General features: G+C 40.5%; 1 protein-coding gene across 1 annotated transcript in view; it reads left to right on the top strand.

The window, feature by feature from the left end:
- The window catches only part of FARP2 (FERM, ARH/RhoGEF and pleckstrin domain protein 2), an 82,554-nt gene that overhangs the window by 48,077 nt on the left and 8,677 nt on the right, over positions 1-25,800 (top strand). Inside the window, exons 14-21 of the mRNA XM_082320780.1 lie at positions 11,203-11,381; positions 18,877-18,966; positions 20,234-20,367; positions 21,373-21,454; positions 22,482-22,719; positions 23,783-23,913; positions 24,731-24,799; positions 25,185-25,274. Of these exons, the coding sequence (XP_082176906.1) occupies positions 11,203-11,381; positions 18,877-18,966; positions 20,234-20,367; positions 21,373-21,454; positions 22,482-22,719; positions 23,783-23,913; positions 24,731-24,799; positions 25,185-25,274 (1,013 nt within the window). The remainder of the gene's footprint in view (positions 1-11,202; positions 11,382-18,876; positions 18,967-20,233; positions 20,368-21,372; positions 21,455-22,481; positions 22,720-23,782; positions 23,914-24,730; positions 24,800-25,184; positions 25,275-25,800) is intronic.

The raw sequence follows: 25,800 nt of genomic DNA, 5'->3' as shown, positions 1-25,800 counted from the left end.
TGATGGAAAGTGTCATCTCTTTCAGCCGCTTGCTTTTGGGGTTCCCTGTTGCCCAGTTTTGGGTCCTTTGCAGTTTCCAGAAGGAGAGAATGCAGTACTAGTACAATCAACACCTCCAAAATAAGCAGCTTACAGTTACAAGCATAACTTCATGCTCAATATTATTCATATCAATTTTCTTAAATGTGGTCTTGATATATCGTTAAAAGACCTTCATTCTTTTCTCAGACATTTAAAAAATACTATTATTTCTCAAAATTTTGATAACTAAAACTTCAAGGGAATTCCTCTTGAGGTATGGTAGCATACGAGGAGGTAAAACCTCGTTTATTCACCCATTTCTTCTAGTTTAGTTTTTACCAAGGTATGATTATTCTTCACAGCACTTGCTTTTATGTTGTGGTTACTGTGTTTGAGTGGAATCACTGTTGTTCCATGAGAAACCTGTTGGCTTTACCAGTGGCACAGAAAATCAAAGCACATTTAGAACAAAGTATTAGTTTGGACCTACAGGAATGGACAGCAATTTGGTCTGTTTTGTTTAGAAGTGCTATACCGTTTTTGGTTGTTTGGTTTTTTTTTTTTCTTTCTTTTTTTTTTCTTTCTTCTGTTGAATGTGTGTTCTGGCTCTTCGTGTGACTTTATTCATACCTGTGGAGATGATGATGTAGATGTGGCATTTCTGAGTAGGCACTTGGAGGAGGTCTTCAGTTGTGTCCAGAGGTGGTACCTTTAAGTATGTTTTTTGGCAGTTCATCTGCTTTCCTTCCCACAACTAATTACATCATGTAACTTAAGAAAGAAAAACAGCAGTAAAAAGCCTTCTGTCTGCAAACTCTTACAGGTGGTAGAGTCAGGGACAAATATGTAGATAAAGCTTTAGAGGAAGGCTGCTAATGTCTTTGATCTTTTAAAAAAAGAAGCAGGATTATTCTATTTACATATCACCATGTCTGCCTCTGTTTCATGTTCCGTGCCTCAATCACAAGCATTCACTCTAAATGTTTTAGAATTGCTTAATATGGGAATAAATCCAACTAAATTCTCTAGGTTTTCAAAAGACCTTAGGAAAAAGCTGACTGTATTTTCAGTAAACATGCTTGGCAGTCCTGAGAGAAGGCTTGCCAATATGTTTTCCTGAAATGCAGTTAATTCAAAAAGGAATCTTCAATGTTTTTCTTCTTGTATTTTGCAACTATGCAGATCTTTTATCAGCAATTTTAAATCTCAGGGATTTAGAAAAAAAAAAAAAAGTAATAAGAGTCTTAATGTAATGCCCCTTTTGTTTTCTAAAGGAACGGGAGTGACTAGGATCTTGGTCCTTTAGCTTAGAGCAAGATGTGTGGAGCCACATGTGAGGACGGGGGGGGTGGGGGTGGGGGGAGCTTTGACCCGGGTACGGAGCTGTTCAGATGAAGGTTTTAGTTACAGGTGTCACCAGGAACATTGACCTTCTGACTCCTCTGCATACCTGGATTTGGGATGCTTGCACAAAGACAGTGCTGGTCAGCACATAGACGCCGCTATCCCGTGCTGGGATTTCACACTGTGGTGTACTTGCAGTGCTGCTGCCCATGCCCCTGCTGCCTGTTAGTTATATCTGTGCTGTTGCTAATTGATAGCATATAGCTGTCGTGGTTTCTTTCTGGGCTTTTCTGATTTTCAAAGCTATGTGGCTTCTGAGGATGTAGTTGCATGCTTAGCTCTGTTGTTTTATTCATGGTTTCCCAGATAGGCACAAAAGAGGAGAGAATTTAGTTCATAAGTAGAGTTCTTACTATAGCAAGAAAGCTATGAGGAAAGGTTCTTCCTTATTTCCTCCAGAGGGATAAGTTCAGATTCACTTTCCAATAGAGATGGAGAGAAAAACAGCCTGCCTTTAAGGGAACGGGGCTGCTCAGTGCTTTGCAGTGAACTCAAGCACCAATTGTGTGTTACTTAGTGCATTAGAATGATGCCAGGCATCCCCTTCTACCCTAGCTGTCTCCTGAGGTGGCAGGACAAGGTGAGAGAAGGAAGGGCTTTCTGTTCTCTGTCTGTATTATTTGTCTTTGGGTAGCATAAGGGAATTGGTGAACTTTGGTGCAGTGTGGTTACATCCCAAGTACCAGTGATGCTGCTAAGCTTTCAGTATTACTCCTTGCAGTTTGTTTTGTTTTCTTTTTACAGTGTTGATACTACTAAAACTTAGTTCCCGGTACTGACTTCTGTTTTTTTTCCAGAGCACACAAGTTTTCTTTTCAAGAAGGTGAGTAGTATGCTGGCAGGTGTGGATTTGGTGCCAGCCACCTAACCAAGAGAGCTGGGACCCTTGCAGGCTCTGAGCAGCGAAAGCTGCTGTGGGAATCGCATGGCATGAAAAAGCGGGGAGATTAAATAGGAAGAATCAGAAGATCTTTGTCAAGTATCCCATGCATGCTTGCTTTGAGAAGAAAGCATTTGAGGAGCTGTGGTAGGAGCAGATGAAAGCCTAGGTGCAAACCTTCACTTGTCCGTGGCAAGTGAATGGTCATCCTCTCCTTTCTCTGACACTGTCACTTCTGCAGGTACATTCTTCCACCTTTGCTTTCTGCCCCCATCTGTGGGAGGCTGGGGGGGCATATATAGGTACTTATATTTCTAGTCAATGTACAGGTTTTGGTGCCGTATTTTTCCAGTATGGAGAACCACTGGGGTTTCTGGGCTTGTTCTCCTGCTCCAGACTGCATCCACCAGCTGTTGCAGCGGTAGCTCAGCAAAGGGAGCATGCCGGAGCCATCGCTCCTGCTCCTTAGTGAAATAGGGCTGTTTTGCATCCTTCCACTTCTCTGTTTTCCTGTTTTAGCAAATACATGCAGCCATAGAAAGCATGTCAGTATTAGTGGCTTTTCCAAATGAGTTAGGCTGATGGGTTTAGCTCTCTTGCGGTACTCAACTTGCATGTTGCAGTGCAACTGAAAGACACGAAGAAATGCATGTCTTGAGCGGGTAGTTTGATCTGCACCTGTAGTCCTGTATGTGTATACTTTCAACCATTCTACGCTTAAAAACATTTATTAAATGTAAAGCACTACATCAGAACATTTTTGATCTTCCTGTATGCAGTTAGTGGAACTCTCTTAATTTGCACAAAACATGGGTCATAGAATATTCTCTGACTTACCCACCACTCAGTTAAACATTGGTAAACTTTACTAGTCTGTGTTACCTATTGTGTGTAGACTGTAATTTTAAAATACTCATTCATTATTCTGAGTAATACATGCTGTATATTTCCAGGGACTTGTCATATTTTATCTTAGGATGGAATAGGGCAGTATATTTATCTGCTCTCAACTTTCACTTTAATTTCTGGTGGATTTCAGAGTTGCTGGATAATACCAAGTATTGATCTCCTTTTTCCTGTGTATATTTGTATTGTGGTCGTAGGTGATTTTTTTTTTCTTTTTTTTTTTGGTTGGTGGCTTGGTTTTGGTTTGGTGTTGGGTTTTTTGTTTGTTTTGGTGATGGTAGTTTTTGTTCAGTTGCAGATCTTGATAAGGGTAAGATTTCATGGAGACACTAATAAAAGTCATTATAATTTTATTATTTTTGGTGCAAACCTGTCGGTAAGTCATTCCCATTATTGTCATTTTGCAAAAAGTTTTAAGCCATAATTATCTGGTATTGATTGAATGAATGAGTATACAATACAATTTTCATTGTAGTCCTTTAGCTGTCATTACCTGTAGTTTTTAGTAGATCTTACATCACACTTGTCACAAATGCTATGTGTATATGTATGGGTCTACGTACGTATACACTCGGTACGAATATGGGGAGACTTTACAGTTCCAAACATGTATCATAAAATCCACTTAATTTATTATCTGCTCATGGGCTATTGTAGGATTACTCCACTGCATGAGCTGTAGCTTTGCAGGTTTCAAATTTGGAGCATGGTTAATTGAACCTGGTTTGTGGGGAAGGTGTTGCTATAAATTTTCCAAAGTCACAATATTCTGCTGTTGTTCAAATGCGTGAGGCTTGGATGGCAGCTGAGAGCACAGCTTGTGACAGCCCTGTGGATTGGTAAGAAACACGAAATGCCCGTTTATCAATACGTACAGGGGTACGTGTGCCTTGGTTAGAGCGACTCCCTGGTTAAATAGGTGCTACTCTTTTCAGGAAAAGATTACGTTAAGAAAACAAAGAGGGCTGGAATTTCATAATTGATCTCTTGAACTTTATCTTTTATACAGTAAATGTTTTATTGAATTACATGTTGGGATTTTTAATATCTTTATGTCTGTTCAGATTGCCGGTTATGAACCTACAGATTTGTACTAATTCATAATTTTAATTGTTTATGCAATAAAATAAGGAAAACTTTTATATAAATGACAACGTGGGCTTTTTAGCTTTATTTTTCGTTACCCTTGTGTTTGAAATAGAATAAATATTTGTTCTCCTAGCCAAGGCATCTTAGAGTTTTATTACCAGATCTCTCCAGGCAGTTTTCCTCCTGTACACCTTTGTGAAAGTAGAGCACAGCTGGGTCAACTATCAGTGTGTTTTCAAATTACTGTTTTGTGCAGACCTTTTGCTGGGGATACACATGAGGCTAAAAGGTTTCATTACAGGAATTATGTTTATTGTGGAGACATTTTGTTTTAAACTGGTATGTCCCTCAAACTCTCTCCTGTATATTTGTTTTTATTGGAAGCCTGCCCTTCATTGTAAACATAGGGCATGGAGGCAATTGCATGTTTTCTAGGTTGAAAGTTCTCCTTCAGGAGTCTGACCAATGTATGCGTAAATCCTCTTTTCTGAATCATGTAAACATTTGCTTAAAAAAAGTCGGTAGTACTTGCATAAGTAAACTGAGCATGTTTCTCGGCTAGTTTGAATTGACAATTTTTTTAAAATTCTTCTCTATATTATGTTTGCTGAATTATAAAACAATGAAAACACCCACTCCAAAAAACTTTCAGCAAGGAGGAATTACTGGGCGGAATCGACTCTAACTTCGTTCTGAACATCAGGAGATTTTATATCACTTTATTACAGGGGTTGAATTTGATTAACTTTGCTTTGATTGTTTTTGTTGCAAAGTTAAACCAATTTTACATAGACTTAAGGAAAATACATACCTGACATAAAGAAGGTATTTAGGTTGAAACCCTGACCGTTCATTTCAGCAATGCTGTGAACAGAGGTTTGTGCAAAGTCATAGTTTGAGCATGGGCAGGTCAAAGCTATCAGTACAACATAAAGAGATTTCTGCTTAATACTGTGACAGTATAAAAGTTTACAATCTGCAGTCTGTAACAACAGATACGTATTCTTTCTTGCCTGCAAATAGCATAGCCTTTACAAGGGGGGGGAAGGTGGCAAAAGAAGGGCAGTTGTTTCAGATCCTGAACATAACTGTAAAGCCAGGACCAACGTTAGGACTCTCTACAGTATCACGTGTATGTGTAACTTCACAGGTACATACAGTTTCGCTGGGGTGCATGCCAAGTGCTATAAACATGGTCTAACATTTAATGCGATCTGTACCCATTTGAGGGTAAGAAAGAAAGAAATCTTTGAATTTAAGGTCTCTTAGATTTTTTTTTTTTAGGCTCTCATATAATTTATTTTTCAAGATTCTCTGTCTCCCAACTATCCCTCATTATTTTAAAGGGAAGATTTGCAGGGGAAAAAGGTAGTAGTTGTGATATTTTGAAATAAGGAAGATTGGGGATATTCCAGGATTTCAGTTGTAGTACATTAGCTTGCAGAACACTTTCACTCTAGAAATAATAATTAGGTCTGTGCATGCGATGGGTTCAGCAGGGCACTGGGCAGGAGGGGGCTCTGAGTGGGCTCCCATCATCTTCTGGCCAGCCACTGCAGGGCTTTAGCATAAAAAGAATCTCACCTGTTTGAAGTAGTAGTAATAATAATATAATAATAAACTTCATGTTTAAGGGGAATCAACCAGTGAAATGCAGGAGGCACTCCCTTCTGATGAGTCAAATTGCTAACATTTGAACCTCGCATAGCTTTTAGTACATTCAATAATGCTCTTTGTTGTCGGGATACTGTTTTTGTTGTTTGTCTTTGAATTGTTTTAAGCATTCAAGTGTAAAGCTTACAGAACCAGTACTTGCATTTTATTTTTGTCAAGCTTTGCACTCAAATCTGGCTTTCTCTGTAGAGATTGAATTTAGATTGAAGAATAGAAATACCCTCTGAGAGATAACTGAGAAATGATGCCAAAAGCTTATTATTATCAGGCTTGTTATCCCAGTGTAAACCCAATGAAGTCTGCTTCTGCTTAAACTTATAGTAAAAGCTAGTCCATATTAATATAATTAGCAAAACCTGTATTCTAATAAACTGGCCTAGTCTCCTGGTGGGAGCTTTTACCATTTAAAATTGTATTAATCTGGGAGGAAAGCCCATGGAGCTGAGTTGTGTGCTTCTCTTTTTCTGAAACAACAGATAGCCACTGATCTTGCTAATGTAAGGTATGACAGATCCTAGATTTGATATTTCAGATTTGAAAATCAAACTCTCGTCTTGCTGCAGTTAGCATCACCATGGCTGCAGTAATTTTTTTAGTCCAGATTCTGCCTCAGACCTGGACCACCTCCCTTTTCCTGCTGGAGCTGAACGTTTCCCAAAGACTAGAATTTTTCCAAAAGAAACAGAATTTTGCTTTGCACTTCTAAAGGTATACAGTACTGACAAAGGAGTGGCAGGGGAAAGGCAAAAGCTTTTTCTGAGTGTCAGCAAACATGCTTCTGAAGGCACACAGAAAAATGAGATGTTGGGGTTTAGCATACCAGTTTTCCAGAGCCACTTTTAAAATAAAAGCTGCAATTAAAACTCAGATACACAATTTTAAGTCTTTTGTTTTTTCCCCCCATTTCCTTTTGTGGGAGTTCAAAGGCATGATATGTCATCTCCCTTAACTATTGTATAAAGTATGCTTCAATTTACTTTGGTTTATAACTACAAAAAAAAAAAAGTCTTAGTATATATATGGACATCTTCTAACAGTTTATTAGAGTAAAGGCATCACACAACTGATTTCAGACAACAGAAATTTAGAGGCTCCTGGTGGTTCAAATAATAAAATTTAGTGTTATGGTTAAGAAAGTAATCTAGCAGGTTGTTACTCAACTTATTCATTTATTTATTCTTACTCAATTGTTTCATTTGCAGAAAATAGTTGTAATTTTTCATGTGTCAGTTTCTTTTTACTCTCGGAAGCTTGATCGGGCAGGTGGTTTCATCTCCCTAGCATGTCATCTGCTGCTGTCCTTAATGTGAGACCAAAACTGGTTTATGCTAGTGTAGTAAATTACAAGTCAGACTTAAAACCTGGCTGCTGTATGCTTTCTTCCTTGCTTTCTTTGGCATTGCTGATTGTTGTCTGGTGATAGTTTTGCAAAATTTTCCTTTACTACCCATATCTCTGAAGTTTGCAAGGAGTAAAGAAGTATTCCCTGTGAAATGCCTGTCAGGTTAGAGAAGATCTCTGCTGTATTTCTATTAGCAAGGCAAATAAGAATGGATTTTGGATATTGGACACTAAATAGATGTATTGAGGGAGAAAAAAAAAAAAAAAGGAAACCAGTTGTATGTTAACTGTAATAAAGCCAGTAGAGGCATTTGGGTACTCTTGAAGAAAATACAAGGTAAGGTCATGATTACAGCAGCTGGTTTAAGGTTGTTTTGTAATCTCATAATGAACTTCTCATGACTGGTTTTGTATAATATTCTAAACATACTTTTTCAAATTTGAGTATGAACCTTCACATCTATATATACGCTGAAGATCCTCTCAGTAAAAAGTAGAGTGGACAAACATTTGTATGAAGTCATAGTTTTATATATTTATATTTTTATACCTGGACAAAAGAAGGGACAGCATAAAAAATAATAAAACAATTTTACAGTATTATACAGTAGCTGTGAAAGATAAGGCTAGCATCCTCACTGAATTCCATAGCTGTATTCATGCAAACTACACTGCTTTTGCAATGTTTTACTGTTAGACTTGATTTTTTTCCCAATTATATGCATGCTGGTCTTTTTATGAAACTGTGGTTTTGTTTTTTTAAGGATACATGGTTATAACTACATAGTGTAATTAACTAAGAAGTTAGTATTCTTAAAGATCTTTGAGTATGTGGAATATTACACCAAACTGTCAAATTTTTTGATGTTTCATTGAGTTAAGTGCATTTGTGTGTGATGTGAAAACAGAAATTTGTCATGTACAGAATGCAGTCGTGTCTGTGGGGGTCTAGGTAACGTCATTGAATACCCATGTCATTGCATGGAAACCGTGACTCCTACTTGAGATGTTTGTGTTATGACTTATATGTAGAGAACAAATTTCCACTTCATGCAGAATGTTGAAACATGGAACCATCCCTCTCAAAGAGTAGTCCCATTTAATATACCTGGAGGATGCTGCTGCCTGCAGGGCAGGGAAGACCTCAGTGCGCCAGGGTTTGATGTCGGAGGAAAGCATTCACATGTTTTGATCTTCGCACCAATATTTTTACCTGATTGGGAGTTTTCTACGTTGAACAGCTGTGGAAGGCAGCAACTCTTGCTCCAATCTCTGTACATCTTACCCACTTGACTGCGAACCCCTCCCCCCCCGCCCCTTGCTGCTCTAGTAGAGAAATACCACTCATTATGAGAATGAGAATTTCGGTACACGCTTGTAACGTCATCTGCCAGGATATGCCATCAAATTGAGTTTATATCAAACATTTGAACAAATGTTAGCAAAAAAGCTAACCCAAGATGCTCCATGGCATTTTATAGTCCTTTCTAGAAAAGAGAAATTTCGGAAGTCGCATTAACCTCAGAAAGTCCCTTTGCAGAATTTGCCATTTAAGTTGACAGCCTATTACAAGTTGCAGCTGTAACAGCTCCTTCCTGAATTCTTTATTGCTTTCATCCTAGGGAAATAAAGAGCAGGCTACAGGGTATCCTCGTATAGCTATTGGCGTGCAGGGGAAGGGCACTCCTGCCCCCAAAGAAGCGATAGGCATTTGCATCTGTAAGTGAGCCCTCTCCCAGGCTTGGGGAGAGGGGAAGCCCTGTGCTTCTGCATCATAGGTTCTCCTTTTTGTTTCAGGCTTCTTGAGGAGCTGAACTTGCCTCTCATTTTCATAAATCACTCTGGCTTCGGGCAACGGGGTTCTTACTGACAGATACAAATGAGCAAGTGTTTGAAATGAATGTAATGTCCAGCTTCTCCTGCTGGAGGTGATTAGAACAACTTGATTGACGTAGGCAGGCACTGGAGTTTGTAGCAAGTTATATCCCTTTTGCTCCCCTTGTATCTGAACATTTGGTCTGTCCGGAAGCAATTCAAGTTATAAATTCTGGAATGTGTCGCTACATCATGTTAAATTCCAAGAATTTACAGAAGCTCCTCACCCCTGTAACCTTGTAGCTTATTTGTTTTTAAGCTGTTGTTTCAACATCCCTGACATGTAAAAGCAAATTTCCAATAAACTCCTGTCCCTGTATAGGTGAAACAAATGCCAGACATTGTTGCTTTCCTGTGCTAATATTAAAAGCAGTGGGAATGAAGAAAATGCTCAGGAAGAAACAAAAATTTGCTCCGGAATGGCTGTGCTTGACTAGTGTATTAATAGTTAACTCCGCAGCCTCGATGATCTGAATCTCTTCCAGGTGACCGAGTGCAGCACTGTTTAGCTTCCTGCATTTGTCAATGTGAAAATATGCGCCTGGCTCCCTCGCCATTGTCACGCTGCCGGGTGCCTTGCAGTGGTTTTGCTTCCTGAGCCACGGAGCAGCAGCCGCTCCTGCCAGTAGTGAATCAAAAAGCTCCCAACTCCTTCTCCTCCAGCACATGTGCCCTGTGTCTGTGTCGAGAGATACTGGATATCCACGGGGGCTGATTTGTTTTTTAAAGCCTTTTGGGATGATTTTTAAGTAGTCTGGGAATGGATGAGTTGGCATTTTTGGTTTCACTGTTGATTTTTCTGTTTGCCTTTGGTCAGGTGATTTAGCCCTTGCTCTCTGCTTGTAATGCACAACAAATCATGCTGGGGAGGGTTGCGAGCGTGGATGAGGGTTTGAGCAGCGCGGTGAAAGCGGTAGATACTGAACTGCTTGGTACCCATTCAGTTTCCTGATCTGATGAAGCTCGTCTGTTTATCATAGGGAAGATGAGAAAAAAAATAGGTGAGGTTAGGTAGGAATTTTGTGGGCATAGTGTGAGTAATTGGAGTGTTTGTTGCATTTGTTTGGTCCCAAAAAGCAGATCTTCTTGAACTGTCATTTTCACTGTGAACCCCCGAGGGGTGTTTGCATGCACTTTCTAAGGACTCTGCAGAGGACAGGAGAGCAGCTACTGTTCATAGGCTTAAATTCACTGTAATGGTGCCTTATGTGTCAGAAATCTCTAAAGGGTCCACAAATGAAATAATAATATACAAAAAGATCGACAATTAACAATCTAAAACAAAGCAGTGCATATTACTCCTGCTTCAGACAGGTTTTGCTGTGCAAGAGGATTGTGTCCATCCAATTCATACTCAGTGCTGCAAAATTGGTTTTCTTTGAGATCAGTAGTCTATTCTATTCATATACTTAGAAGAGCCAGGAATGAAATCTCATTCATGGTCCCTTTTTGTATAGCAATATGTTTTCATCTCCTGTCAGTACAATTTTGCAAGATTCCCTGATTTCTGAATATATTTTTAATGAGCTTTATCTTCTGGACTTTTTTTTCTGGAGTGGAGAGTAGTGGAATGATTTGTCCTAGCTTTTCCTTGGGGTGAAAAGTAAATCTTATTTTAAAAAGGAAAAATTAAAAGCTGTATTCTTGTTACTGCAGTATAATCCTATGTTGCGAACCCTGCTGCTACTCAACAAAATCCAACAGGATTTGAGCGCTTTATCCTAGGCACTAAAAAATTTATCCTTTCTCTTAAATGCAGTTTTAAAGGTGTGTGTCCTTACTGTGCTGCCACGTAACAGCTGCGTTGCAGGGAACAATCTGTTTGCTTTGAGATATGCACTTAAGTCTTTGGATGTATATGCCTTTTTCTCTTCTTTTCTTTTGCCTTTTTTTAATAATGTGAGATTGCAATTACGGTTTAGAGTAACAGCGGGTAATAGTCTTAGATGCACTGTCTTTGAAACTATTTTCTCCCCTTTTCCACTCCATCTTCTCATTCTCTTCCCACCCAGGCCTCCCAGTGGACCATCCTCAGCTCTCTTCCCTCATGCTGAAGAGTCCCCTGGGCTTGAACCCGGTGTTTCAGGTGAATTTGAACACAGCCGGCCAGGGTTCATCTCCTGTTCTGAGTCCTGTCCTTAGTGATGCTGGCAGTGCCAAGATAGAAGAGGATGACGAAATGAAACGTAAGGTAAGGTAATGATGTGACTGGAATTTATGTCATGAGAAAACTGATTGTTTCAGGTGAGGAGCTGTGCTTCCTGGTCACTGAATGTTGATTGCATTATATTTTGTGGTAGAACGGATGTGTTTGGTGGTGAGTGTTAAAAACTCCATGCCGAAGGTTTGGTCAGGTCTGTTTAACTCGCTGTTGTGGCCGGAGTCCCCGCTGCCCTCTGGTGTAGGGATCTTCTCAGCCTCAGCTGCTGGGACCACCTCCTGCTGTTTTAGCAGTAACCACTGCCAGGGGCCCCAGCACGGCAGGGAGCTGTGTTCGAAATCTGTCTTCTATACCTGAGAATGGAAACTAATTCAGACTGGACATTAGGAAAAGGTTCTTTACCAAGAGGGTGGTCGGTCCCTGGGACAGGCTTCACAGGGAAGTGGTCATGGCACCAAGCCTGTCAGAGTTCAAGATGCATCTGGATGACACTCTTAGTCATATGGTTCAGTGTTAGGCAGTCCTGTGAGGAGTAGGGAGTTGGACTCAATGATCCTTATGGGTCCCTTCCAACTTGAGATATTCTAAGAGACGTGGCTTCCTGAGATGAGCTGTTTGGGGGAAACAGTTGATGTGTATTTGATATAAAACAGTAGCAGTGTACTTGGTGCCTTTTGGGCTGTAATTATTACATTAGAATGTAAAAAAAACCCTTGTCTTTGTGCTGAGACTATTGAAAGGACACTCCAAAGCAGGTGAATTGTTCAAGGTGATTCTTGCCAGGGCAGTACTCGGAAAGGCTGGTGGGGGAGGTTGCTGTCGATTCTGGAAATTGGTTGCCTTTGGCTCATTGAGTAATGAAAAATTGTGTCACATGTTGAACCTGGACTTGTCTTTGGTGAACGCTGTCATGTTTAACCTGTGTCAGCTCACTGGACTGTGCTGTCTGTGCAAAGTGCTGTGTGTCATTAATGAAAATGTGTTCTAAAATAATTTCATTTACCAGCGTAGACAATAGTACAGAGCTACCATTTGTTAATTATTATAAAGTATGTTTTTTCATAGGTTCCTTACTTCCCATGCAGTCTCACCACGGTCTCATTGGTCCATCTCACCATGCATTGGTCCTCCAAGCCATTCTTTCTAATCATAACACGACCTTTAGAGGGGTCCTGAGGTATCTCCTCTTGGGCTGTAGAGGACCTGAGCTCAACTTCAGCTTTCTCAGCAGCAGGCATCATGGTGAATCCTCTTACCCCCAGTCAGTCACAGGCTTGTTCAGCAGAGCTGGCTGTATCATTGAAGCTGCCCTCTCCATGGCCGACTCTTCTGTCTGGTGAGAGGTGGACAATGCTCTGGCCTTGCGGAAGCTTGAGACTTGCTTTCTGAAAAGAGGGGGCAAAAATGCCTCTGACTTTTCTAGGTGCAACAAGTCTCAAAGCAGGACCAACTTCGGGTCTTCAAGATGTGCTTATGTCTAGGTACTGATTCTTAGCCTAGGCTGCTTTTCTTTCTTTCCACCAGTAAGCACTGGTTGCCTTAACTGGGAACTCCCCAACATAATGTGAGGTTTTCTTCAACCCCATGTAGAGCTCAGGATTCACCCTTGCTTTCTCAGGTAATCCTAATTATAAAACGTTTTTGTTCTGGAGGCGATTCCACCTTTAGTCCTTGAGACATGAACTTCAGCTCCTCGCCCTGTGCTTCAGCACCACTGAGCAAGGCCTCTCTACCCCAGTTGTCCTGGTTTCAGCTGGGATAGAGTTAATTTTCTTCTTAGTAGCTGGTATAGTGCTGTGTTTTGGATTTAGTATGAGAATAATGTTGATAACACACTGATGTTTTAGTTGTTGCTAAGTAGTGCTCACACCAGTCAAGGACTTTTCAGCTTCTCATGCTCTGCCCGGTGCACAAGAAGCTGGGAGGGGGCACAGCCAGGACAGCTGACCCAGACTGGCCAAAGGGCTATTCCATACCATATGACATCATGCTCAGTATATAAACTGAGGAGAGCTGGCTGGGGGGAAAGCGATCGCTGCTCGGGAACGGGCTGGGCATCGTCGGTGGGTGGTGAGCAGTTGTGTCGTGTATCACTTGCTTTGTATATTATTATTGTATTATATTATTATTATTATTATTTATTATTATTATTATTACTACTACTACTACTACTACTATTCTATTTCATTTTACTTCAATTATTAAACTGTTCTTATCTCAACCCGCAAGTTTTTCTGACTTTCACCCTACCAATTTTCTCCCCTACCCCACCGGGGTGGGGGGGGAGTGAGCGAGCGGCTGTGTGGTGCATAGTTGCTGGCTGGGGTTAAACCACGACACCAGTGTATCATCTATATCCATATCCTCTTGTGCACTGAAACGCTGCAGAGACTTTCTGAAAGGTGAAGTAAGTGGTGGTAGTCCACAAATTCTGACCAAGGTCTCCCAGGAGCTTCTCCAGAGTCTTATGTACTCTGTGCAGCAAGCCTCCTCTTGTCTATGCGGCAAAGCTGATGTACTGCTTCGTACTGACATCTGATCATGTGCTTTGGTGAGAACTGGCTTTGTGTGCCTCCACGCTTTTTCAAAATGACAGAGATGGACAGATGTCAATGTGTGATTCGCATTTTCTTTTTTATCCACACTGCACCGTGTTATCAGGCTTTCACAGTGGTTGCCAGCAATGACAAGAATCTGCAACCACAGAATCATTGAGGTTGGAAGGGACCTCTTGAATCTTCTAGTCCAGCCAGCTCCTCTTTCTTAAGCAATGACTCCAAGTATTTAGATGCACTCAGGAGAAATAAATGAGTGTGTGCATATACATGCATTGACACATGCATTCTTTGACTGCTTTTCAGATGTGGATAACAAATTACTAGACTTTGCCTTTGTAGGGGCATGGTATACAGTATATGACAGACTGCACTCCACGGAACACTGCGTTTCTCCTGGTACGATAGAGAGGTCCACCTAACAGCAGACTCCTGTGACCATTTTTCTGCAAGCTGCTTTGCTCCCCTTGCCTTGCCTTGCCTGCTTTCAGGGAGAGAGAGAGAGCAGCCAGGTTTGTTGACTCTTTGGTACTTGAGAAGGATCCAGGACCTTCCATTACAGTGCAAGGAAGGCTCCATCATCCAAACTCTGTTCCTTATAGAGTCAGTGGTCACACTATAATCTATAGTTTTAATCTCAAAGTTACACTTCTTTGAATGTAATCTCAAAGAAGAAACCACCTTGTGTGCTTTTTACTCCTGCTTTTCTGCTCACCTCATCCAATGTTCTGGTTGTCTTACCTCTGTCAGGATCCTCGGGCAAGAAGGTCACAGGCCCATGCTGTTTGCTGTCTTCACTGTGTCTTTGGGTGCTTCTTGGTGCCAGCAGGTGCAAGCTTGCTCACTCTTGTTTCATCTCAGTTGATGGTCTGGAGATCTCTGCACCATATGTCCTGACTCTCAGCTGCTCAGGGTACATACAGAAATTTCACCACGAGCAAAGGCGCCACTCTGGATTTAGTGCTTCCAAAGCTCACTTCTCCCATGATTGCTCCTGAACACTAAGGGACTTTTCTGAGATCTGCCATGCAGCTTGGTGGAGCCAAGTGCTGCAACATGAAAGACACAGGCAGCTCTTGGCAGGACAATCCTGCAGGCACTCTTCTCCTGGAGACCCCAAGTAACTGGGTCAGACCGTGCAATGCTGTTAACACCACCCATAGTGTGGACATGGTATGAATATATGCTTGCAGGAGAGTGGAAGGTTCAACCAATAACTGGGAGTTGAGCAACCCACAGAGTTGCGTTGTTTCCATCCACCTACCACCAACTTTCAGCCTCCCTATCTCATTTTGGCTTTTTGAGGTAGAGTTTATTATAGCTTTGACAGATCACTCTATTGTTAGTTTTCAGTAGTTGGTTTGGCTTTTTTTTTTTTTTTTTTTTTTAAAAATACTTCCTCTCATTTATCCTTACAGCAGGCATAGTATAGCCTGGAAATAATGAGCAGTGACTGCCTTGCCTGTCGTAAATCCTGAAGCCCAATCCTTTCTGTCTCATTTTGCAAAGTCTGATATTTCGACAGCTTGAGTTCTCTTTCAGGCTGAAACTAATTTATAAAAGTGAGAATCCTGGAAGGAAAATTTATTATAATTGGTCTTAAGCCTGGCCAACTTCTGAGACTTCTCCATTTGAAGACAGTGTTTTAAGTGAAACTAACCCAGGCAGAAACCAGTGTTAAATTGGTTAAATTTAATCAAGTTAAATTTCACAGCAGTTTTACAGCTTTATTGTACAAGAAAAATGTAATCTTACAATATCACTGTTAATAGAGCTCTGATTTTAAGGGTGCTGATGCTGCTGTAATTCCACCTGGTTAATCAGGGCATTTGTATGTAAACTCTTCAGCAAACTCCTCAGCTCTCACAGTGTGTGCTTTCCACTTCATGCTGCTGTGATGCTGCTGTTGCTGTACTGAAACCTTGTGAAAGCTGAGGGTTTTTGTTACTTTTTAAGTCACTTTGGTTTTCTTTCATCTTACTGGTAGATTTCTTCCCATTCCTTTTCTAGTGGACGTTGGTTATAGCAATCCACTTTAAAAGAGTGTAGAAGCTGGGCTTTTGTGGTGTGGGTTCCCCCCACCTGGGGTTATTTTTAACGCTGCTGAAGTCTGGTCTTTGAAGTGAAAAGTTAAGCATTTTTGTGTGCATGGAATTATTATTTATTTGATTTTTTTATTTCCAGACTTGATAGTTTAGTGACATTGTGATCTAGGTGCAAGGCAGGCAGGAAAGTCTGTCTTAGTCTCGTAGTCCTTTATCTTTGGCCTTTATAAGTTTGGAGTAGAGCTCTTCACTTGACACAAGCTGGTGTTACTGCATCTAGTGAGTGCTTGAAGGTTTCCAGGTGGGATTGTATGTACATAATACAGTGAAATACGAGTTCTTCCAAGTGAGGATATTTGCCATGGTTGTAGGAACATTTTCTTCGGACTTTGAAAGCAGACTGCCTCCTCAGAGAGTTTTTGTGTTTATTTTTTTCAGGCATGAATTGATTTTCTTTCCTCTCACAGTTCCTGACCAGTAATGAAGGTGTTTGGCAGGACCCCTGTTTCACTGTGACAGCCGTACCACTTTTCAGTGCTTCTGGTACATGGTCTGCTGAGCAGCTGCTGCCAGGACTCAGCACAGGGGATTCAGTTAGGACTGGTGTAAGACTAAAAAAAAGAAAATTAAGAGCACTAAATTTCAGTAGGGAGCAATTTGGAAAGCCGCAGGACTTCAGAGAGTAAACAGAAAGTGGTGATGCAGTGGAGACAGGAAAAGCAGATGCTTGGGGAATGAAAAGCATCTTCTGTTCCTTGAGCTAGCACGCAGTCAGCTGGAGAATAAAGTGAAAACCTGCAGAACTGCTCAAGGGTGATGAAAATGGTAATACATGCAGGCTATGAAAAGTGCGAGGTTGTGGGCATGGTGTGTTTTTGCATGCCTTCACACTCTGTAGGTTTTTAAGGAAGAAACAATGCAGAAAAATATATTTGAGAGTGAGGAAAAAGCACTTGAGTGAGGATCAAAGTTCAAGGTGTGAACTGGGGACAGGCAGGGTCCTTGCCAGAGTTCTCAAGAATATAATAGATGATATACATCGCTTGAGGGTAACACTTTAAGCAGCTGTTTTAAATGGATATGAGATGGTGGGAGGTCCAGGTGAGCTGGGAGGCTGCCGGGGAGTCCCCAGAGAGGAGAGGCGATACTGAGGAGATGGATGAAGCCAGTGGATGCACATGTGTGCAGTGATGCTGTGCAGAGCTCACAGCAGGGTCATCTCTGCCATGACTACAGAGATGAGGTTCGCCGTGATCTCCTCTTGTCGCAGCCTGTGGTTGATTCCATAACCCAGCTTTGCTTTGCCTTGGGAAACTCTCTTATTTTTTCCGTAGAGGTTCATCCTTTATGGGCATTGTGCACTACAGCATCTATCCTGTGCAGAGCCCAGGAGGAGGCATATGCAAAGCTATGTTACACAAAAAACATCTCTGTTAGCAGTAATTCTCATATCATGTAAGAGACTGCTGAAGTTATAGTCAAGCTAGCATGTGTTGTTCCATTGGTTTATGAACAGGGTGTTTCAGAACGGTTAAGTGCTGCAGGAGGAAGCTGGTAAGCAAGATAAAAGAGCTGTGTCACCTCAGTCTCCAGGGAGATCAGAAAAATGATGTCATATCCTTTGGGAAGAGGCTGTTTGAGAAGGATGCCCACTGAGGTTCAACAGCATTTTGAGGGTTTATGAGACTACAGTCAGGTAAATAGCCCAAGAGAAAAATAAAAAAATACCTGAAACCAAGATTAGTTAGGACTTTCCATGATACCGTGTACCTGAGACAGGTATGTTAAAGTTAAGAGGATGGCTATGGAGGGAATAGAAGTATGTCCTCTTGTACCCCTAGGGAGGCGGTTGATGTGTAAGACTACGGTAACTAGCATAAAATAACCTGAAAAGAGGCAAGACAGTTTCTCAAAATTAATTATTTGGGGGTAAACACATCCAGGGATTCAGTGTGGCTAAGGTGGACTCAATAGATATATTACTGGGCAACCAGGAAAACATCATCTACGTGAACAATATTGCGATGGAGGATTTAGAAGCACTGAGTAACTGTGCTGGTGGCACTGGAGGGCATCTCAAAGCGTCTCTCAAAAGAGAATTTGTTATTAACTTGGTATGTACAAGGAAAAAGGAGAAATAATTTTCAAAGCTGTGTTACCTTCAAGAGGGACAAAGATGGGAGAAGGCCAGATTTTCATGTAACTCAGATGGGTTTGCTGTCATTTATTTTCACCAGGTGAGGATTTGGCACAAAGCTGCGTCACAGCATAGTGAGCTAAGGAGGCAAAGCAGCATCTTAGCTTAAAAAGTGATTAGTTCCTTAATATTACTTATGTGATTTTTTTTAATAATGTATGTTTTCAGGCTAACTCTGATTGTGGTTTGTTGCAGCTGCAGAGCATCTTTTTTCACTGTTTCATTCCTTTGTGCTTCCATGTCCATTCTGTCTTCTCTTTTCTTTAAATAGCAGCCCTGGAGCAACCATGCAGCCAGCAACTGATGTAGTTTGATTTTTGTGTTTTCTTAACTAATTAATATGATCTTCAAAGGATTTGGGTAAAAGCTGTGAGTGGAAATAGAATAGTTTTGGAAAAGGACAGCAGATCTGCTGTACTCCATTTTATTAGTGTTGAAAACCTAGGAAATCTGGAATAACTGTTTCTATGTTTTTATAAAGTGCTCCCTTGATTTTGAAATGGAAGTTCACATAACTGACATTTTTTAATAATCTTGAAATAAAAATAGTGTTTTATAGTAAAGTCAGTATTTGAGAATACGGTACTGAATACAGAGATGTCCTGTTAGTAATCAACTGCTCCATTTGCACACAGCAATGGGAAATGTATGTAAGGTTTGAGCTTGTGCTTAGTAATAAATAGAGCATTTATATTTTAATACCTGTTGATTACTTTGTATTCTTTCAGCGCTATCCAACTGACAAGGCATACTTCATAGCAAAGGAGATTCTTGCTACAGAACGGACGTATTTAAAGGACCTGGAAGTTATTACAGTGGTAAGGGTTTTTAACTAATGCTTTTCCTTTTCTTAACAGATTTGTAATTGTTAATTTGGAAAAACTTGGAATTTCTTCCAGGTAACAGAAGAAGGAAGTCCTATGATAAAGCATAATCCATGAGCCATGTAGCTGTTACCTTCCTTGTTCTGTAGGTCCTCATGTGGGAGAGCAGATATTTTCTCTGCACTGCTATCATTAGCTCCAATAGCTACATCACATGTCATTTTGATGTCTTAGGCAAACTTTCTCTCTGAAAACTGTGAACAGGGACAGCCTAAAAATGTTTGGCGTTCAGCTTCAATGATAGTCATTGCTGTCAGCTCTGCTTATAATCCAGCCATCATCTCTGTGGTATTCCTTGGGAAGCTTTTCTCTTTGTGCTGTCAGATCATGAGAGCAGATGAAAATTGTGAAGGCTATTAAGGATCCATAGCAGTTTGAGGAGTTCTGTCTTTTTTTTGTTGCTGCTTTTTCTTTCCTCTCCTTTTCCCCTCCTTTCACCCAGAGTAGACAAGTGAGACCTTGTTTGGAGGACAGCTTGAGTTTCCAACTATTTTTTTAAGAGCTTTTTGTTCATTTACTCTGGGTTTGAAGACTGACTGTTGTGTTTCTATAGTCTATTGTTTTAATTTCATCAAAGAGAAGTCTGAGTTCCTTAACGCTGTACATCTTCAGCTGGGGTGTTCTCTGCAAGCTCAGTGAGCACCATCTCACTCAAATTCCTCCACAGGCTTCCCAGCACTTCTCCTAAAAGGTGGGGGAACATCTGGCACTTCAGAGGATTTTTGTAATATTCACATCCCTGCCAGAAAGTGGGGAACCGAAAGTGATAAAAAGTGCAGTATGTGACATGCATCAAGATGTCTCCAGCTACTGAGTAACTTGCACAGGGCTCCAAGTTTTATGAAAGAACAGTTGTATCTGCATTGAAGTACAAGCAGTGGTGTAACATCAGCTGTGGCAGCCACTCGGTAATTGACTGTAATTTAGAGCCGTTATGAACCATCTCATCATTGCATTAAGAAACATGCTTGTGCCCAGAACCAATAATAAGCCTCATATTTGTAATGTTTGGCAAGGCAATAAATTACATCTTTTCATCTTTCCCATATTACGTCTTCCCTAAATATTTCTTCTTCCTTCCTGCTATTTCCCTCTGCACACACTTTCTCCTCCCCCATTGCTGCAGGAGCAGAAATTTTTATGCTAGCAATTAATTTTTTAAATAGAAAAATTAATCATAATTTATTATTTTTTCCGGCAGTGGTTTCGCAGCGCAGTCATCAAGGAGAATGCTATGCCAGAGGGCCTGATGACATTACTCTTCTCTAACATAGACCCAATTTATGAGTTTCATCGAGGCTTTCTGAAAGAGATTGAGCAAAGGCTATCACTCTGGTAAGCATTAATAGTGCAGTGCATGGGCAATGAGTGGGGGGACCTTCTCCTACGTCCTCCCATCAAAACTGTACTTAATCTATATTTGAACTGGTATTTCTGCTTAAATAGAATTAAGGAAAAAGTATTTTAATAAATTATAGTTTTTGAAAAATTACTAAATACATTTTGCGAAGGCCATTTTTCAAGCACTGCCTTTTACATAATACCCTGTAGCCGTATGAATTGTACACCAGACCAAGGTTTTTGTAATCCAGAATCATTTAGGTTGGAAAAGACCCTTAAGATCATCAAGTCCAACCATTAATATAACCTGGTGTTGTCTCTCTGGCCTTAGAAAAGAGAAGGAACAGAAGGTCAAAAAGATAATGTGTGTGGTTTTCAGTGCCTTCCAGTTAATGAATCTCTAGGTGAAAATCTAGGAAATGCTTTTTGGTAATTAATATTAGATTCAGTTCTTGCAGCACAGTTTATTTCAAAGGGAATGTCTTTAGTCTTTTAACCTTTGTATTACTTTCTCCTGACCTGTGACGTAATATACGAGAATCTAATTACCATTCAAAAGAAGGTCATTAACTAAGTACGAACAAAAATACATTCATAAATTCAGGTGGTATCACGTTATGACAGTTATTCAGAAGTCTGAGAGGTTAAACTCTGAAATAGACTTTCACTCAAATTCATTTCTATTCCTTTCTCAGTTTTCTAAGCATGGCTTTATGTTTGTTATTTTATGCAGCTTCCATATTCACTGTTTTCAAGTTTTCAACCCAAACAGTGAAATGGGAATGTCAGGAGGCTAAAAATGGATAGAGGAGGCATTAATGTTAGTACTGCTTCCCTTACTTTTACTAAAACAGTCCTTAAAATACAGAGATACCTGGGAAGCATTTCTTAAAGATTATATCTTGAAGTACAGGGGGAAGGTGGAGGGAGGAAATTGGAATTTGTTGATCTCCCATGTACTGCGCCTTCTTATTTCATCTCCTCTTATGTGTGTTTCAGGGAAGGTAAAACCAATGCTCACATGAAAGGAGATTATCAACGCATTGGAGATGTCATGCTCAGGAATATGCGTACTCTAAAGGTAGATAAAGGATTAAAATAATGGAATCTCAGGATTGTCGAGTCATTTTTTCCTTTTGTCAAGGATGAGAGTTCAAGGTTTAGTAAGTAAACTTGAAGTGACTTGCAAACAATTACTGTTGATAAATTAAAAAGAAAACATAAAATATTTACAGCAAGGCTTTATACCACTGTTGCTTATTTAACCACCTACATTTACCTTGAGAAAAGGTGGTTTGATTATTGGTTATTCAGCAGAAGACAAATTATTTAATTAGCTTCACCGTCTCTCCTATATTTGCACAGCTTGAACTCTCTCCTATGGAAACACTGTTTCATAAGGTTGTTTAATTCCAAAATATAAATACTTTTTAACTGCAGAGTAGTTTCCTCTGAAATGAAGTCACCTTTATTTGGAGTATAGTGCCTTCATGGAACAGTTACACTTGTGCTGTAATAATGCAGTAATTATTCCATTAAAACCAGTGGTTTGAATGGGAGTGCAGAAATGTGTGACTGCTATTCCGACTATCAGCGCTCTCTGCATTTGACATTCCCAGCAGGCATAGGCATAGTGCTTCACAGACACCTATTTTGACCCTGACTGGGACCTGCCTGCCAGTTTCTTCCATAGATAAACCTAGATGAGACAACTCTCTCGGCACACTTCTGCCTGTCCTAACTTGAAAAAAGTCAGTAAGGGACGAGAATTGTCTTAGGATGGCAGAGTGTTAATGAGCGGTGCTACTGGCTGTTCTTATCAGTCACACGGAGCCACGGCTGTGGTAAATAGCGAACAGAGAACAACCAAGCAAATATTTTTATTTTAATACTGTGGGTTTTTTTTTTTTTAAATGAAGCCATTGAAACATATAATGTTGTTAATGCTATTTTTGTCAATATTTATGACAATATATGCAGTCTCGGATTATATGATCATGTTCAGAGACAAAAGTAGAGAGGGAAGTGGATGTTTTTTCGTATTCACTGTGAAATCTATTAAAGACTGTTTTCCTTTGATCTGAGTAATTTTTTGTACAATTCAACAGGAGTTTACCAGTTACCTGCAGAAGCATGATGAGGTCCTGACAGAACTGGAGAAAGCAACTAAACGCTTAAAGAAGCTGGAAATGGTTTATAAGGAGTTTGAGCTGCAGAAGGTTTGCTACCTGCCCCTCAACACGTTTCTGCTCAAACCAATCCAGAGACTGATGCACTACAAGTTGATCCTGGGGAGACTTTGCAAGCACTACACAGCAGAGCACCAGGACTTTGCAGATTGCCGGAGTGAGTGAGCACTCAGCTGTATACGTGCTAGGCAGAAACCATTCCCATGTACATACAAAATTTTGCCTGTACCCTGGGGGAGAGTAGCATTACATCTACAAATTCAATGTAAATGCTTTTTTGCTGTTCAGGACCTCTCTGACTCTTGCATGCAGCTCTGCGAAATACACAGGAACCTTGATTTAGATTGCTGAAAACACAGCTGCTTACTGAATACTGTAATGTAAATATCATGAAAAAACCCCAGAATATACCAAGTAGAACAGCAGAAAACTGGCAGGAGGCAGCTTAATTAAAAAAAATGTTTAGCTTACATTTTAAAATTAACTTTGTTTTTCTTTAAGGTTTTCGGTACCAGGTTTCACTACTCTCCTACCATGCTCTGGTGCAGGGCTCTAAAGCTTTCTGCAGTAGATAGAAAATTGCCTTAACTGCTAATTTGGAAAATGCAAAAGATAACTTAGATGTAGACTGTTCTCTTTGCGTAGAATGAATGCTTTTTCTGGCATTCCAGAAAGTGTTTTTCTCATGGTAATCTTGGTGGATCTTAATGTTTCAACCAAAGCTGGAAAATTAGTCCTTTTCTTGTCCCCTTTTTTTAGTGGGGAAAAAAGTAGGATTTTTAGGAGCTCTTCGTCATTTGTAAGTAAAAATATGACAAAAAATCATTGCTTTGTAGTGTCAAAAGCTTGCATAGTAAATTTAATTCATTTATAAAGTAATCTTTGGCAGAAATAGTTGGCTTTAATTTTTGAATTTACTTTTGGCTATGTGGTAAATACTTTTTGTATGCACAAAATCTGAGATAGGCAATAATTTGCAGAAGCATGGGGAGCGCTATGAAGTTGCTTGTTAGTCTCCATTTTGCCCCTAGGTAGCTATAAAATATGCCTTAAGAAGTTGGCAGTTGGACTAGATGATCTTTGTAGGTCTCTTCCAACTGAACTATTCTGTCCTATTCTAAATCTGGCTATAAATTTCAGATTCCATTTTCCAGGGATAAAATTGGTGGCCTGGGTTTGTCTGCTCTGTTCTGATCCCCTCGGTGCAATTTTCCTTACAGATGCACTGAAGGAAGTCACAGAAATGACGTCTCAGCTGCAGCACAGTCTCATCCGCCTGGAGAATTTTCAGAAGCTGACAGAGCTGCAGCACGACTTGATTGGTATAGATAACCTCACGGCACCTGGTAGGGTAAGTACCTTTGCTTAGTTTTTAGAGCCTTTATTGGTTTTATTGCCAAGGAAGTGCCTTTCAACCACCTATTTGCCATCACTGCCTCTCTCTCTTATGGAATGACTGTAGAGGCTTTGTATAATTGTCTTTGTAGCAGGTCACATGGAGATCTTGGCGATGTCTTAGGGAATAGATCAAAAATGCTTCTGCTTAGACTCTGGTTACAGTTTGGTGTTTCCAGTACAGCAGATACTGGGTACGCTGGGGTACAGTGCTCTGTGTTTGAGTAGGAAGCGGTATGTCGTGTACGCGATAGGAAATCCACTATCAGGTCTGCTTATGTCTGTCTGTCTGCAATCTCTGTGCACTGAGACTGCACAGAGAACATAGCAAAGGTGAGAGCCACGTCACTGGGCAAAACGGTGTTGGTGACTCTGTTTCTAGGATTTTGTGTAGTTCCTGCTTGTTTTTTTGTTTCTTTGGTTTTGATAGATATACTGAGCGTAAGTACAGGAGCATCGCATATGCTTTTGGGATGCTATGGCAATCACTGCAGTGGGATGTAAGTGTAATAGGTGAACTGCTGGTGTCCAACAGGAACTTTGCTCCTTTTCCTTCTCTTGCTTCATTGATTTAAATGCTGGCTGCAGCAAGAAGCTGATTTGTGTTACATAACAGAAGGAAAGGTGTCATCTGGTGTTTAACAAATCTGTTAGTGATCATTGCTGGGCGCCAATCAACATCTGTATACTCTGGGATGAAAAAAAAGAACCATTAAAATTCTCTGTGTTTGGGAAAGATCAAGCTTTGCCTGACTTTCTATTTTCCACTACAGGAGTTTATCCGGGAAGGTTGCTTGTACAAGCTCACTAAGAAGGGTTTACAGCAGCGGATGTTCTTTCTGGTGAGTGTTCCTTCTGGTTTTCATAAACCTGAAGTCTTCAAGATAAAGTTGTCATGAAAGTGTGTTTTCATGTGCTTGTGTTGAAAATCAGAAATCATAACTGAAGACTCGCTCTGAGGAATTTTTAGATAGAGCATGACTGTGACAGTTCTGTCTGTTCAGCTTGTTTTCTTAATGGCACATAGTTTTAACAGAATTTTAAAAATTTATTGCCTTTCTTGTAAGTAAACGAAAGAGTGGTTTTAAGGGAAGTAGGCCAAAGTGACTGAGAAATAGTGTTTTTTTCATGCATCTACAGTGACCAGATTTTTAAAGAGATGTCAAAAAATACTTGGCTCTACTGCTGTCTTCAGAATATTGATTGTATTCTTCCTGCGTTTTTCAGTTCTCAGATATGTTACTGTACACAAGCAAAGGGGTTACAGGGACAAATCAGTTCAAAATTCACGGACATCTTCCTCTGCATGGCATGTTGGTAAGTGGTTTCAAGTTGCATCGCAGCGTTAAGGAAATGACTTTGCCTCAAGGCAAATTGAGGCAGTTCCTTCAGGGCACAAGGACCAAAGCCATAAGCTGCTCCCAGGCCAGTGACAGCAGCCTGTGGTGCTGCTGGCCATGGACTGGACCTTCACGTGCCCCAGCCTGTGTGTCAAACAAAGACTTGTCTGCAGGCAATAAGCTTAGTCCTTCCATCACATTAGCAAAACAGCTGGAGCACTCCCTTTTGGCTGTTCATTTTCACGCTGCTGTGAGAGGCTGATCTGGAAACATGGATTTGTCCTGGCATTTTTCCCTTGTGCACACACCTAGGCACATAATCAGTTCTCCTGCCTCCCCACCCCCTATTCTAATGGGACTGTTCTTTCTGTGTTTGATTTGCAGCTGATAGTGCTCGACCCACCGGTAAGTAATAAGCTGAATCCTGCTCAGAACCCTCCTTTTCTTGCCCTGTTGGATGTGGTGCTGTGCTGCTAGAGATGCAGCAGTAGAAGCACACGATA

The sequence above is a fragment of the Platalea leucorodia genome, assembly GCF_965183815.1.
Source record: "Platalea leucorodia genome assembly, chromosome: 8".
Lineage (NCBI taxonomy): Eukaryota > Metazoa > Chordata > Aves > Pelecaniformes > Threskiornithidae > Platalea > Platalea leucorodia.
The sequence above is the reverse complement of the archived record's forward strand: the minus strand, read 5'-3'. Positions and strand labels throughout refer to the sequence as shown.